Source organism: Cynoglossus semilaevis, chromosome 14, assembly GCF_000523025.1.
Source record: "Cynoglossus semilaevis isolate Cse_v1.0 chromosome 14, Cse_v1.0, whole genome shotgun sequence".
NCBI classification, from domain to species: domain Eukaryota; kingdom Metazoa; phylum Chordata; class Actinopteri; order Pleuronectiformes; family Cynoglossidae; genus Cynoglossus; species Cynoglossus semilaevis.
Genome location: NC_024320.1, coordinates 22,949,619 through 22,966,761, shown reverse-complemented (window position 1 = coordinate 22,966,761; position 17,143 = coordinate 22,949,619). Strand labels below are relative to the sequence as shown.

The window sequence follows — 17,143 nt, the reverse complement described above, 5'->3', positions numbered from 1 at the left end:
AAGGGCTGCTGTACAGAAGAGGAGAAATGATCCATCTGTGTTAGCAGCACTCAGAGTGGACGTTTCTGACATTTTAGTTTAGAAGGATTAAGCGCACCATGATTTCAAAACAAACATGGTTTCTGAAAGTCGAGGAAAGGTCTCTTAAGGGACCAAGCAACGTACTGTATTAAATGTTAATGACTTGTTAAAAGTCTTGTTTAGTAACCCTCACATTACGATTGTTGAATTGCACAATGTTATAATTACCCTGTATATGTGCTTTCTGGCAGTGCACTACTGTGCTCATCCACATGGGGCGCATATGCATTTACCTTGTGTTCAATTTTTTTTTTTTTTAATAGATTTGCAAGCAACAATTCTACACCCTGCCATGGAATCACATCAGAGTTTTAGAACATAATTGGGTTACCTGACAATTTAGAAACTGAATAACAAAAATGTTATGTTATGTTTTATTTTTATTATTATTTTTGTCAGAAAAAAAAAGGCTTATAGACTTAAAAAGTCAGATCTGGAAAATAGTTTGAGTCCACACTCAATCGTGTTTGAGGGATTTTGGTGAAACCATGGTAGTGGGTGCATTGAGCTCTGACATCAACATGAAAGTCCTTCCACTTGGTCAGCGAAGGCTTGAAACTGGAGGTCTTTGGTTTTATTATGGGTTTTATTTACAAAAACCAGCATTAAAAAAAAAATCAAAAACTTCTGGATCAGTGTGATGTGTCAGTGATTACTAAAGACATTTGTAGCCGAGCACATCTATTTACAAGTATATATTCAAGTGCTGTCCAACTCATTTGGCTGCTGTCTTAATTGAAATACAACTCGCTGGTTTTTCACATCTGCCGTCACAACCTGTGAGGCTGCAGGGAAAAGAAAAAGTAATTTACCAGCCTGAAGCCAGTGACGAGTGCTGAGACATACTGTACACAAATACCGTACATACTATCTCAACTAAAGCTGCATGACTATTATAAATTATACAGGAGTGGATTACACAGTGTAATAAAATATTAGTCAAACATGAGAAGAGCATGACTCATGAAAAAAATATTTTTTTACAATGATCCAAACCCTCTCATGTAGCGAAGATGATGCAAACACAAGAAACTGACTGTGGTATTGATTCAATAAATATGATTTGACTCGTGGTCATGTCAGTGCACGGACGGCATGTTCTGCTGCTGTGAACTGAACGGCCCTGATCTCAGAATCAAGATTGACAGCTGGACAAAAATGTGGTTATCCAATTTTTCACCGATCACAGTGGCAGCCTCCCCAAACACAGGCTGTGTTCACATAAAAAAGAGCACTTTAAAGTGAGAAGGTAATTAAAAATGTAACAAAGGAGCATTTCAGCAGAGACATGGAACTGGGAGAGGCAGGGAGACAGCGTGACGGGTGATGGAGAGCTGTAGAAAGCCGTGTTGGGAGTGAGAAGGAAGCGAGGGAGGAAGAGCGAGAGAGAGAGAGAGAGAGAGATGAGCAGCGACTCACAAATCCTTCATTCTGCAGCAACCATAATTAGGAACCATTAATGAAAGCAGAGATGAAAAGGTAAGCCAGACTCTGTGCTCCACTTATGAAAAGATTTAGAATGATTAAAAGTCAGAATAAGTCTGAAACTGCGCCTTCTCTGTAGCCTTCAGACATGCACACACATGCACACACATTGACACCAGACAGCAGCTTGTTAGATTCTGATTGGCAGTGCAACATCCGCAGAGGTAATTGGCACATTTCTTGTCATTAACAACGTGAAATTGCCACATGTCAGTTGTCACAGACAGAGTGTGTCATTCTGTCAGATGCTTCCTGACACAGAGGACGACAATAGGACAGAGATGGAGACAGACATGAGGACGCTGCAGGGACGGTATCTTTGGTGCCAAAAGATAAATGAAACATCATCACAGGGAGACTGTCAGAGAAGAACAAATACAAAGGGAACAGAAGAAAATGCTCAAAACATAAGGAGGCGACTTTGTCTCGACAGAGTGAGGAGCGAAAGAAGGGAATTTGTACGATCAATAATTTACCAAATCCTATAATGTCCCATAATTTGACTCTTTCATTACGTGGACAAGTTAATAAACACAACACATTACAGAGCCTGTTAATATATATGTGTGTTTTTAGCACACCCTCTCATGTACACACAGAACAGATGCGTGATGTAGCCCATAATGATCTAAACGGCAATTAATAATTAGCACCCTATAATTGTCTTATTACACTGTTAATGAAGCAGATTAGCCTGAGCTACATGTCAGTGTTAACTAACTGTGGGCTAAATAATTTCCTTCGAAATGCAATTTTTTGTGGTCGTTGGTACACATTCAAACAAGGCAGGATTACAGGTTGTAACTGAAAAAATAAATAAAGTACTTCATCAGTACAGATGATGAAAGAGTGACACACACACACAGACAGTAGTGAAGGTTTACATACAGCATCTTTCACTGATGTGTTTTCTGAGTCATTAAGACGGTGGCGATGACAGAGTGTGTGTAGAGGCAGCTCATCTGTTTCTCATCTGTATGTGCAATGCCTTCTGGGAGACGCTGAAACTATTCTGAGCTTCCTTCATAGATTTATGGTTCGGTGTCTTACTACATGCAATCACTATTAGTACAAGTTTTAAAAGCACACTAATTCAAAGGACAATTACACAACAGTTCTAGCTCACTGTTTACAAACGAAACCTTTCTCCCTCCTCCGCTCGCTAATAAAGACATTTGTAATTCATATGCATCGTTAAGTCTGTCAGGTCAATGCACTGGTAAATCATTACCACTGTTGTATGCAATTTTGATCCTCTAACACAAATACTTTGTAGGAAAAACAAGTCATGTATTTATCGGACTTTACTTTTAGTTTTAGTCACATCTGTCAAAGATGTCTTCATTCTTTTTATGTCTTAAGGAAAGTTTTTATTATCCAGCCATGTAATTTTTTTAGGGGTGCAGTAGGAGCGTTTTGTAGTCAGAAATATAGACAGTGCCCTCTTGTGGCCATGGATGATATATATGAGTATATTTTGATTTACAAGTTCCTACAGAATTTAAGTCGCAGAACCAGTTGTATTACGAAAACAGTTCATGGAACAGACAATACTGTTTTTATGGAGACAACAGAACTACAACTACTGCAGGGCAAAGCAATGCATCTTGGGAGCAGAAGCTTTTATGGAGCTGTAGATCTCCAAATGTTTTTTTTTTCTAATATACTAGTACTCACTCAAGCTCTTATGGAGCTGTAAATCTCCAAATGTTTTGTTTTTTTTCTAATATACTAGTACTCACTTAAAACATTGATGAGAAAGACAAAGATCAACCAAAGACAAGAGGTCAGGGGGGGATCACATGAGCCATGGTTATTTAAAGTTATCATTTTTTAAATGTGTTGATGTTTGTTGTCTATTATCTTTATCTCTATATATTATCTTTCTGACTGTAAGGTGGATGTGAACGACTGCCTTGTGACTAAAATATAACATTAAACAAACATTAAACCCTTGGGTCTTGTGAAGCAGCCCAACCATGGCCTATAGGCCCTAAAACTCAGGAACTGGGCTGCAGCGTCAGTGTCCCACCCACCAGTGTCAGCTTTTCTCCCACTAGCAGAACTTACTGGCTGTGAATGTGGCTGTAGCAGCGAAGTGGGAGAAACCAGCGCGTGGGTTGTTTCTGCCTGTTGCCAGGTTCTTCTAGAATATCACTGATCAACCCAATATACAGAGCGCACCGTATACAATCTGCTCACTTGTTAGGAACCAGTGCAAGGCAAAGTCATTTATTACTCATCGCTGTTGTGTCGAAAATAGAACTCACCACAGAGGGCGTGGGAGAGGGGTGTGAAAGTAAGAAAAATGTTCCACAGCGACATGTACGACTACAGAGAAGTCATTATGAGCTGTGTTCCTGCTTCTCATGAATTCTTCTGATCCATTCAGTGAAGTTACCTTTGTGAACTGAATCACACACCTGATGAACAAGACACAAACTCTATAGTACTATGGCTAAAACTGAACAGAAATGTAACAAAAGAAAAAAAAAGCTTCAGATTCAAATGGAATCAAATGTTTGTACACATGCATGTGTGTGTGTGGGTGTGTGTGTGTGATTTAGAGGGTGTAGGATGAGGAGCTTCAATTGGAAAGGTCAGTAAAGGAGTTGGGTAACAGAGGAGGGATTGAGGTAAATGCTGTAGTGGTTGTGGATCATGGAGACTGGAGCGTTTGCAGCAGTGACCTCATCCAAGTCCTAAAGCTGTGTGCCGTCTGCCAACGGAGAGCAGTTATTCCTTCGCCCCGTTGTGAGCACAGAGCGACTTTTCTTTGCTGAAACAGAAACTGTCTGTTTTCTCAACGAGGCCTAATTTGACTCTCAGATATTACCGTTTGATTCCTATAATCCATCAAAACCGTAAAACTGACACAGATTAGGGCTGTGTTGTGTTTATTTCTTACCGTAACTTGTCTGTAACTGTTCCATTTAACTTCGGTGGATAATAAAAACCAGAAACCGGTGATCACATTATAAAAGCCATGATTTCATTTGTACCATTACACTGTACATTTGTAATTTAATTTTAATTTTTAACTTTTGCCACACACACACACACACACACACACACACACACACACATACACACACACACACATACAAAACACATTTAATCCTGACAATTGAAGACAAAGGTGACTTCTTTTCTTGGAGAGAATTTACACATAATTTACTTTTATATTTTCTCAATATCTAAGGTTTTTTTCAGCAGCATCAAGTTCATCAAAATCCATTCATGTATGGATGGATAGGATGGTTGATCTTTTTATGTTTGAACTTATTTGATATCCTAAATGGCAGTGATGTGACACAGAAGACAGCGAGGACCACAAATGTTGAGCTACGGGGGGAATTCACAGCCTCTGCAGAGGGGACCTGCAGTGATTGACAGGTAAGTGCCTGAAGGGCATCCACTGGTTGCCTGCCGGAGGGATTTGGTGTGGCCTCCTGACACCTTCTTTCCCATGAGCAACCTTAATGAAAACACACTTCCTGTTTCGCTGGCCACTGAAGTGTTGTTACTCTTGACATCCCTGGCCTCACTCTGAAATACACTATGCACCATTGAGTTAGGGAAAAAGCACTCAGCTATTTCTTGACAAGGTGACCTGACATGCTGCTGTTCAGACTTCGCATTTACTCCGCCTATGAAGTGGAACTGGGCTTAGAATCAACGGCAATCGCTGACATTTACATGGTGCAGTGTGTGAATGAAGTTGGAGCTGGATTTCCATAAAAAGATACAGTAAAGATATTCACGTCGTGGGATGAGTCGTGTCATCTTGGGCAGTGCTAAAAATCTCGACTACATTTCTTTATCAGGAGCTCTTAATAAGCTCTGTCCCTGGTGAATTAAAGGAAACTAAGTGTCTGAATTGCTATGACTCAGTTCTCTGACTTTTCTGGACAAGGCAGTGAGAAGTAAAGATCTTTTTGTTTCCCGTCTTTCTTCTAAGAAAAGCCGATGGACTTAATCATGGCAGCAGGGCCTCTTCCCCGCAGAGCATCAATGACTTGTTGCCCACGATAACACGGCAGGACCCCGGCTGACTGAGGAGATGCCGGAATTAAAACCCTGCTTCCATGGAAACCGGCTCAGCAGCTCACGGCGCTGCCTCACCTCTGAACCCTTGTATTTCTCTCTAGGCTGTGACAAGTGCTGTGAAGTGGAGCTGCAGACGCAGGGCATGGGAGAAGAAGAAGACAAAGGAGCCATAAAGCAGGAATCTTTCACAAAGGAGACTCAAGTCCATTTTATGAGCTGGCCACATATTTTTGAGTATGAAAGGAGGCCACTGCAACCCCTTTGGTTGTTGATAAAAGGGCTGTGCAGAGCTGATGGAAACCCCTTTATCCTCATCTTTACATTTATTGCTCTATCTCTGGGTCACAGCACTGGCCAAGTAAGCCCACATGATACAGAAACTGAGTTGGTTTCCTGCTCAATCATTTCATCTCTCCCTCTACCTTAGAATAGTTTCTTCTCTTACATTTTCCATCTGCTCCCGATTACAAAGGTATGAAATATTCATAGCTACGAAAACGCGAAACAGTGATTTCTAGGAAGCCTGCCGATTGTTTCATACAGTCAGACCATACAAGACATTCAGACCACTGGGTCCTCGTGCTATTTTAGTAACCTCACACTCTTCATTACAGCCCTCAAGGCCAAAGTTCCACTGGTAACGGTCACGAGGGGAGCCAAAATAAATGCCTGCTGCTGGTTTTCTTTGTGTGTGTGTGTGTGTGTGTGTGTGTGTGTGTGTGTGTGTTTGAAATACAATGTTCTTCAGAAAATCCTCCTAACCTGTTGTGGTGCTAAAAGTCCCAAAAAAGCTCAGATGTATGCTGGGAACATTTTTATGTCCTCTCTTTTAAAAACTTGCTGCATCACCGCAAGAGTAAAACCTGATTGTTCAGCGTAATTTGTAGCTTTCAGGGCAACAGCGCCCCCGGAATGGCAACAAAGACTGAAAACCACTTGAATGCAATCACAGGATGTCATTACTGTGGTTTAACCATCATGAGAACCTATAATATGAATCATCTGAAGGGGTAAGGACAAAGGCAGAACACAAACAGCACAGTTCCACTTTGTAATCTTAGATCATAACCAATTGTATATGACTGACTCTGATCTCTGCCCACGTGGGCCTCAACATAGGATCCAAAAGTGTACCGTATGTGTGATTTAAGTAAATATAGACTCCACAGTTCCATAAAAGTTGGTACACTTCTGGAAAAATGCATTGAAACTTGTTTTCCTTTTATTGACTTACTCAGATTGACAACATATAGCTACAAAATGTCCTGTCAAATATGGGGCTGTCAAATTGGCCACATTGATTAAATTTTTTTTAAATTAATCATAAGTAAGTTATAACACGTTTCAAAATGAGGCATACTAGTAATCTACTGTCCATTCAGTTATTGTTTCTCTGAAACACAATCAATACTAAAGTTGTTATTTATACACACTTTGGGATTAACAAAAATAATAATAAGAAAGGTCAAAGTAGAGTTTTTTTTTTTAAAAAAAGACTGAAACTCTATACTTGGTTTTTATTGCATTCTTGGAAGCTGCACCAGCTGCTGTGGAAACACGGCCTGTGTGATGAAGTCAACAGGGGAGCTATTGTACAGTTAAATGTTGTTCCACTGCTTACTACTGTGACAATAAGCACTTATATACCAGGAGGTAGAAGCTCAGTTCATCAGCAGGTCAGTCACAATTACAGTCTTAAACCCTGTAGAGTAGATGAATAGGCTGTCGGTGGTCATCGGAGTTGTTGGCAGCCTGTTATCATGTGTGTGTGTGTGTTCATGCAGGTGTGTTGACGTCCTTGCTGTTACTCACGACATGCGAGCGTGTTCATGAAAGTGCAGCTGTGTGACTATCTGTCTCTGTCCTGCTTCTCACCCCATGAATGAAAAACTGTCAGCATCCAACAATTACAGTTCTTTCTTTTTTTTTTTTTTAAACGGCCAAGCCGTGGCTCCTGTCTCACGGGGCAAAATCCTGTAAGAGAATCAGAGAGAGAGGGAGCTGACAGCCCTCTGGAGGCCTGACAACAACCCACTCCATCCAAGTCTCTTCAAACCTCAACATCGCTTCTCCTTCTGCTTTGGGCCTCTCTTGTCTTTTCTTCTTTTCTTTTTTTTTTTGGCTGTAAAGTGGGGTGAAATATGACAGATGATTTCCTTCACAATGGCCGCTACATATTTCTTCTCTTTCATATGTAACCACAGAGCTCTTCTGCCTTTTTTTCCATGGCTTTTTCTTTGGCCGACTAGTGTGAGAAAAGTCCAGACACGCTCAGATGAAAAAGCAACATTCACTGTCGGCTTCATTCCCTCTTAAAGCAGCTGTGTTACTGTTAGACGGTTACTAAAAAAAGGAGGGAAAAATTAAGTGTGGAAAAGAAGTGTTGTTTTTTTTCATCACCATGAGGTAAGTGTTAGCTATTAAAGAGGCTACAAATCTTTGTGCTCACATAAAACTATCCTGGAAGACTAGGGTCCTTTACAGTACAAATAACTACAAGAACACATTGTTCAAACTGCTTTTAGACCTAAAGTGGCTAAAAAAGCAACAGAAAACAGTGATGGCAGTGATTTGTAACTTTACAGAAGTGATTAGAAACCACAGAACTTTATTAAATCCCTCTGCACAAACTGAACAAACCCACTTTCCAGCCCTTTGAAAGGCTTCTTCCGGGTTACCACAACAACTCCATATCTCACAGAGCATGCATGTGCCAAGATTGGACTCCAGCTGAGTCTTTAATCACTGCACTGAAGCAATCCAGGATTGACAGAGAGACCTCAGACAGGCCTGGAATCATTAATACTGTACGGCTGTTACTGCAACACCATCATGGTACGAACCCTGGGCTGTACAAGGGGGAGAACTGTGCAGAGCCGGGCGCAAAAAAAACTTTTTTTGCCCATTTAGCCTGTCAGCACTTTCAAGCAGGGATAAATGCTGTGAAGTTCCACTCACTTAACTCAGCTTTTCCAGGTCAATCACAAGCCTTTACAGAGTGCAGCCCCTACACCAGCAGCAGAAAAAACACACCAAAGCCCCCTGCCCCCCCTCTCCCATCAGACCACCCTTTCATCCTCTATTTAGGTCTCAGCAATCTCAACTGAGCCTTTTTAAATGTAGCGCTCAACAGAGTTCTACTGTAGGGGAGGAAGGAACTGGAGCTGCTGGACCGAGTGAGGGGGGACACTGGGACACAACTGGTTTGACTACTTAACCTCTTTGCAGAAAAATTACAGAACCAAATTAGCTGGAAAAACACTAACAGCTGGAATAGTTCAAACAGTGATGAATAAAGTCGTCTTTACTGCACATGTGCGCTCGCAGCCTTACAATGTTTTTTCATTATTACTTAAAACTCAATGGGTGAACTGTGTTCTTTGTATTTTTGCAGCAATAAATACTTACACATGCAAAAAAAAAAACCCCAAAAAAAACATCTCAACGCAAAACAAACCAGAAAAGTAATAATTAATTAAATAATTTTCTTATATATATTTAAAAAATTTGACCTTTGACCAAGGTAATTTATATGGATTCTTTGAAAATGTACCTCAGCAGCTGGGATGCCTTCAGGTGGACGACACTGGAGCAACACTTCCTGTTCAAGAACCACTTCCTTTCCCAGAGGTTCTTGGTCGAATGTCTTCCTCAAATCTGCCAAAAATGCAAAAGAAAGTTTAGTTTAAAAAATTACATCTCACATACCTGTATATTTATTAGCATTTTAAACCAACATACAGCAGAGATAGAAAAGGTATACAACTCTCCGTACACTACAGCCATGCTGAAGAGTTGTTATTTGAAAAGTTGATTCAGGGAGTTGGATTTATGCATTCCTTCCCACTCACCTTCAGCACTCACTTAAAGATAGATTGTCTGCAACTAGATGGAAAAGGAAGACGGGGAGAACAAGATCGCTCGGCCTCCAATGAAAAACCAATATTTTTGTGGTGAGAGAGCAGTGATGGAGAAGTGCAGGGCAAGGATAGAGGAGCTGACAGAGCAGGATTACTGGAGGTGTCATGCTACACTGGAACCCAAAGCCCATTAGACATATTTCATCACCTGCTGCACAGACGGAGCCAGGAGCAGCAGGCGTCGTACGCAACAGGAGAGCAGAGCTATTGTGGAATTATAAAGCACTTCTTGGGAAATTTTGAGTCGCCACAGGATCAAATCTACACACTAACCACGAGTTTCCATTTTATATTTCCTCCAGCTTTGCAATATTCATAGATTTCATAATATCACAAAAAAATGTTATCTAATTAAAGCAGCAACAACTTTGAACACATTACGCTCTAATGGAAGTGATTTAAATTTTAATATTTAAAATTAACAGTGTAATATGTTTGGTCAAATCAAACAATTAATGCAGTCAGTCCTTGCCAGAGTCAGTGTGTACTGAATCGATGCTAGCTTTACAAGAGCAACAACAAACTCCAACAATAAGAGAGGTGTTAACGCCTGTCTCCTACTTGATGCTTAATTCTTATCTGACACCCTCGACTGGACCCTACAATTTGTTTAAACCCCCTTCACGTCCAGTCAGACGTCAATAAACCTGTCTGGGGAGGAAAGTAAGTAGTCTGGAAGAAGCTCCATTAACAGTCCAAACTGCATCACTGCTACTTTCCACCACCTTCCCATCTGCTTTCTTCTACTGCTCCACCTTCAAAAACACAAAAATACGAATGATACGGCTAATAAAATGCCCGGTTAAAAAGATGTTAGAGATGTTACTCATGTTTGGGTGTTAAAAGATTATATATACCGTAAACAGAATAGCGCCACCATCTTCAGTTAGCGTTATCCTCTTTAGTTAGCTTGGCGGGTGGCGTAAAATATTATAGCCCATGATAAAGGTTTAACATCCAGTGTTGTCTGGGAGTAACCGTTGTGTCGGGCGGATGCGCCTGCTGGTGTAAAACGAGTTTTACACTGAAACATTAAATATGCCCGTTCCTGACGCTAACAACTTAGCTTACCGATTTTAGCTGATATGCCATGTTAGTAGTCGAACTTTGATATTTTTTCTTTTGATAACTTTTCATTCGACGTTTATTTTACTTTATCTATCTTTGCTGCCACACCGTCGATGTCTTTGACGTGGTGGAGGAGACTGACAATATATGAAACGCTCAAAATTAAATAAATATTCAGCAAATCACCGGACCTGGGCTTTACATCATTCGATCTGTCTGTCCGTGGGTTGGGCTAATCCAAAATGGTGAAAACGAGGGAGGGGTCCGATAGGTACCTGTGAAGCAAGGTGCTCTGAAAACACCCCCATTAGCACTTGGTACATTCCTCCTGGTGGAATTAACGCTACATATGTTTACTGTATATAAATCAGAATTTCGGTTGAGCGACAAATAAATCGACCAGTCTGGGAGATTACAGCCCTAAAGCGCCACCATCGTCAGTTAGCTCCACCACACTCGGAAGCTAACAGAGCTCATCATTCTGGAGAATAACCACGGGTATCCAGGGAGGAAAACCCACCTCGGTTTATTCTTTTAAATCAACATAGTAAGAACGTCCGTTAAAACAGACGTCCTCTGGACAATGCAATACCCCCATGCCCCCACCCCCCCTACCAAATTCACATCAGAAATCGTCAAAGATTTAAATATAACCCACAATCACAGCAGTTCACAAGACTCCATCTTAGATGGACTGATTAGGTGGAATTTAATTAACTGTAGAAAATCTAAGACCATTAATTGCATTAAAAAAAATCAGTTTTTATTCATTGATAACTACCAGGAATTGTACTGTTCTCATGACCTTTAATGAAAAGTGCTTTAGGAACCAATTACAGTCGTCACAGCTTAAATGTACTGTATGTACCTGCTGTATAGATGTTTCTGAGAAAACATCTGTACCTACAGAACAGTACATGTGTCCATGGAAACAAGGTCCAGCTAAGTGTTTCAGTCTGAGTGAAGACGAGAAGTGTTCTGCACAGATTGCTGTCGACACAGTCAAGGATTTACCAAAAAAAGAAAGAAAAGGAAATCAGCCCAACAGTAGCACAAAGACTCGAGCAGACTGCGTATACAGTACAACTAAGTCAAATACTCATGGGTACAGTGGTAGTAGAAGTGTAACAGTACACCATGTGAATTGGATCTACCAAAGTAAATAAATGATCCGGTGTCTCTGGAGAGTTCTAAGAAAGAGTATGAATTAATATACAACAGTTTGGTCTTTTTTTTTCTCACAGGTGTTGTCGCCTGTAACAGAGAGAAACAGGATGGGATTGACAGATTTAATCATTTAATAATATTAATTACGATGACATAGACACATCATTGTTCCTGTAAGGGTTCCAAATCTCCTCCAGAAGAAACTAGATCATGATCTTTTTATAGAAAACACGATCTGCCCACATCCTGACGACTACAGAATATCAATTGTTCTAGAAAATGAACCTTAAAGTAACAGATTAAATGAAAGTTTGTCCTAATGAGACCTGAGAGAGTTTGTAACGTCAGTAAGAATGAACTACAGACGGCACACACTTCACAGGCTACAGGATACACAGGCTAGGCTCAATGGCTAACAGGCTAAAGGGTTGTGACGTGAGAGGAGCTCCATAAAGGAAAGGAAAGGAAAGGAAAGGACAAAGGAAAAAAAGAGAATGAATGGAAGGAGAGGAAAGGAAAGTAAGTACAGGAAAAGGATGGGAATGAAACGGGATGGAATAGAAGCAGAAGAAAGTAATGGAAATGAATGAAAAGAAACTAAGGGAGAGGAAAAGAAAGAATCAGAAAGGACAGGGAAGAAAAAACATTAAAGAATAAAAAGAAAGATAGAGAAAAAGGGAAGGAAAAGGGGTAATAAATAAAAAGTATAGGAAATACAGTGAAAAGGCAAGAATAGGGGAAAAGAAAGAAAAGGAAGAAGGAAATAAAAGGAAAGGGGAAATAAAGATAAAATGAAACAAGGAAAAACAGAAAGAAAAAAGGAAGGAATGAAACAAAAACAGCAGAAAACAATGAAAACAAATTAGGAGTCGAATAAAAACATGCCAGTGAAACAAGAAAAAGGAACAAAAAAATGAAACAGAAATGGAAAGAAAATATTTATATCTTTGAAACACATCTTCGTTTGAGACCGCGATGAAACGTAACTCATTTTTAATCAGAACGATTTGTCTCTGATGTGGAGAGGACAAAACTAATTCCTTTTGTGCTGAAGTAGAACTTGTTTACTCTCCTCAACACGGTGCTCCACAGTTCGGCCTAATTGTCCAAATGACACCATTAGTATTAATGACACAGGCCAGTGTTTGGTGGTTAATGTGAAATATTGATGGAGCTGCTCCTGGAGCAGATCAAGTGGAGCTTGTTAGGCTGGAGTTCAACACACGCCGCTTGTATTGTTAGTGTTTCCTCCACTCTGTACATAAAATGCACTCAGTTACACACAAGTGATTATTTTGCTCCGTATATTTTTAGTACATGTGGTTTTAAATTATCCTTCTCTCCCCCTGCCTTCCCCCTGCCTTCCTCCTGCCTCCCTGACTCTGTCTTCTTACACCCCCGTGCCTTCCTCCTGCCTTCCCCCTGCCTCCCTGACTCTGTCTTCTTACATGTCGAAACCTAAACTGTACTGTGAGACCGGCTAAAGGGTTTGGAAGTGGCTGAGGTGACATTCCTGTGGGAATCACACCGTATACACACAGGCTGAAGTCACACACGTGACAACCATTACCTGGGTGTGTTTGGCTAACATACTAATAAAAAAAATTAAATAACTTGAGTTTTCATCCTGGCAGAGTCACTTGTAACAAAGTTAATATTTCACTTCATTACTGTTCGGGTTTGTGTTGTGGTGAAACTGCAAGACAAATAATTAAATTACATTTTTTAGTCAACATTAGCCTGCAGCAATGTTCACAAAGTTTTTTCATTTGATTCATTTACTTGCAGCGGGAGATTAGCACAACAGTTTTGTGAGACGAAAAAAAAAGGTCTTCATAATAAAGGTAAACATTCTCTTTTCTTCCACACAGAGGATGGAGCAGATGAGTTTCTGCTCAAGCACAGGAAGAGCCAACTCCTTAACGCAGCGGCGTTGGCTCCGGCTCCCAGCCTGATTAAACTGAAAGTATACGTTCGGATTAAGGGTGAGGAGTGGAAAACAAGCCTGGTTTCCATTAGCTTTAACGGAACTGTAGCTTTGACAAGACGCCTGTTTGGAGAAACAGAGAGAAACCAGTAGAGGAGCTAATCTGTTCAGCAGAGGCTAATGGAGGGAAGAGGAGTCCATTGTGATTTGGGGAATTGGTTAGTGCTGGTAGGCTGCTCATCACGGAAGATTACAGGAGGTGGAGGAGCAGCAGCAGCAGTAGTATGAGCAGCAGGATCAGCAGCAGCAGTGGTGGTGGTGGGCTTGGTGGGGCACCAACAGGAATACAGTACTGCATTCACATAAATAAAGTCGTGTCTACTAAGCAACTTGTACTCTAATGCAGCGCATACTTAAAGAGTAGGCAGTAGAAACTGATATATTTCCTAATCCAAAGTAAACATATTAATATCTATCTCGCATATATACTGTATATATGTATATATACACACACATATGTATATCATACATATATGTATATATTTCATATATACAGTATTTATATATGTATATATGTGTATATACATATATACATATCTATGTATATATGTAAAGGTCCCTTTGTCTGTAAACAAAGGTGAATAAATTTAGTATTACCACAATGCATTTCATATAAACAGTACATACATATACATATATGCATATATATAAAAGGAAGAAAATTGTATGGTGCTCTGCTGTTCTGTACATTGAAGGTTAATTTATGTTGACAGCTGCCGAACACAAGGCTAAAATAACAAGCTTGTGTTTTTTCTTTTTGAAGATTTCATACACACTCTGAGTGGGTGTTGAGTTTTTCCGTTCTTTGCTTCAAGTCATAACATAACAGCCGAACAGAATGGGACACGTCAGTCAAACTGTTTCATGACTTCAACGGGAGCTGGAAGTGCGATGATCTATACCATACTATAAAAGAACTGGCCTCAGGTGGGAGGTGGAAAACCATGTTACACAATGTGTGTGTGTGTGTGTTGAAGCAGCATCGCCTTGATGTGAGCCTCCGCTACTACGTTTTTAAAACCCCCCTGGGGAGACGGGGGAGGGGAGGGGTGAAAACTAGACATTTTGATTGGCATTTCCTGTGGGACAGAGTTGGAAACGAGTCCAAAAACTGGAGACAACAGAACGGTTCTCATTACTTTTACAGTAGGAGAACAAACGTACAGGCAGAGAACAAATGAGAACCACCTACAGGTAGGTAAGGGATGAAACACCCGCCGTATTCTCGGCTGAATAGACACAGTCACAGCTGTTTTTTTCTCGTGGGTTTCACCTCACACAACAAAGCTCACTCAGCTTTTAAAAGCAACTCAGGATCAAACTGACATTTCTGTCCTGAATGAACACTGTTCTTCCACATTAAATTTCTGCAGTTTTACACATTCTTTTTCATTTCATCATACTGCTATAGAACATGGTAAAAATATACTGCGTCACACATAAATTAAACTGTGTCGTCGTGCAAAGGCTATTTTCTGTTTCTATGGTAATCTTTCAGCACTGCAGCAGCCAGAACTCTATGCTGTTGATTTTTTTTTTTTTTGTCTAACTTAACTGTGTGGACTAGTCCATAAAGCAACAAGACCAGCTGCCTGAACTGAAATCCTGTGGACCACAGGATCTGGGCCTGGTCTCAGAAACAACATCAACCAAACCCGTCTTCTGGCCGTGTAGAACCAGACCAGCTCTGGTTAGAGTCTGTGGTTCCCACCTTCCCCAGATGTGGACGATTTAGGGTTTGTAATCCATTACTGTAAGTGATCCAAGTTAAATACCTGGCATGCCTCGGGACTGGGCCAGACCAACTCACAGACCAAAGTGGGTCACTGTGTGGCGAACATTTCACTGTCAGAACAGATGTTTAATATAAAGAATTTAAATAAGAATAAAGATAATGAGATGATATATCAATCATGTGGATTAACACATGTTGAAGACAGAAGTCAATTTGTTTGTAAAATTTGAGCTTTGAACTGTATTTAAATCATGGATTTTTATGGGTTGGTGATTTACCATGTTTTACGGTAATTTGTTTAGTGCCCCTAGGAACAGAAACATTTTTTTTATTGTTTTGTTCTTTTTTCTTTTTCTTTTTTTCTGCTTCTAAGATGTAGCCTACTCCATTGTTTCCCAAAGACTGGGTCGTGACCCTCAGGTGGGTCGCAAGAGAAAGAGGACTAGGATTCTGTGGGCCACAGACTCTGGACCTAATCTGACAAACACATCAGGCTCTTCGGTCACTGCGGTTCTTGGTCATTAGGATCCCGGCCAGCTGTGGGTAGAGTTTGTGGCTGCTACCTACACCAGATGTGGGCTATAGTTAAAGTTTGTAATTCACTGCTGTGAGTGATCTGAGATAAATACCTGCTGTGCCTCGTCACTGGGCCAGAACCATTCCTGTTAAATGGGTCATTGTGTGGGAGAATGTTGCAGTGGTAGAACAGAAGTTTTAAATTAAGGTAAAAAATACGATAAAAATACTGAGGCGAGTCAGAGTCAGAGTCAGGGAGGGCAGAGAAGGGAAGGGGAAGGTTACTCACAGGCGATGCGAACGAAGGCCTTGCGGCTCTTGGTGGTTCCTGCAGAGCTCCAGGCCACACACTGACACCAGAAGTCCTCAGGCCCAAACAACTCTTCCACCTGCTGCCGAGTGATCTCTATGCTGGCCTCCCTGACTACCAGACCTGTAAAAAAAGATACAAAGAAGAGAAGGAATGGATGGGGGGAGGCAGGTAAAGGGAGGTAGGAAAAGAAAAAGAAGAGAAAATGATTAGAACACCATTCACTGACGGTGCTGTGTTCATTTTAGTCACCATGTTAGTCAGGCTCCAGTGCTGCAGCCGTGATGGAGCCAGTGTGGGTCTGGACCCTGTGGGGGAGGATTCTCTGCATCATGGCTAACTCAATCCTGTTTGCTAACTCCTCTGATTACGGCTCATCTGGGTTCCACGACTCAAACAAACAAATCATCCCCAAACAAATGCCTTCACCCACAGCCTCGCCTCCGGAGCGGATTATGCTGAGGCTACAGTGTGTGTCCTTCTGTGCACGTCTGGATGTGAGAGCGTGTGAGTGCACATGAACTCAGAGTGAATGACTATGGATTCTGTGGTGTATTCACTGGAGCTGGGAAGGCTTCCCATGCAGTTTGATCCTTCTTCTTGAGTTCATTGTGGGTTTTTTTTTTTAAACAAAACATTTTTTCAAAATAATGGTGGAATCATGGAGTCCCTTTGAAAGTAAACATTCAGACAGATACAATAAGAGACCGGGCTTTGACTTGAGCTGGGTGGTAAAGTTAAACAAAAACACAGTGGGAACTTAACTATTTTTTTTAAATGAGACAAAACAAACTCTCCTCTGTGACTCATTTCACTTCACAGGT

General features: G+C 40.8%; 1 protein-coding gene across 7 annotated transcripts in view; it reads right to left on the bottom strand.

Annotated features, from left to right (window-relative positions):
- unc5cb (unc-5 netrin receptor Cb) overlaps nt 1-17,143 on the bottom strand; it is a 160,988-nt gene that overhangs the window by 25,843 nt on the left and 118,002 nt on the right. For all 7 annotated transcript variants that reach the window (XR_003051821.1, XR_003051822.1, XR_003051823.1 and 4 more), the window contains 2 exons: nt 16,299-16,442; nt 9,170-9,273 (listed from right to left, as the gene is read on the bottom strand). Coding sequence is in view for 4 of the 7 variants with exons in the window: in XM_025062690.1 (XP_024918458.1) it covers nt 9,170-9,273; nt 16,299-16,442 (248 nt within the window). In the remaining 3 variants the exon portion in view is untranslated. The remainder of the gene's footprint in view (nt 1-9,169; nt 9,274-16,298; nt 16,443-17,143) is intronic.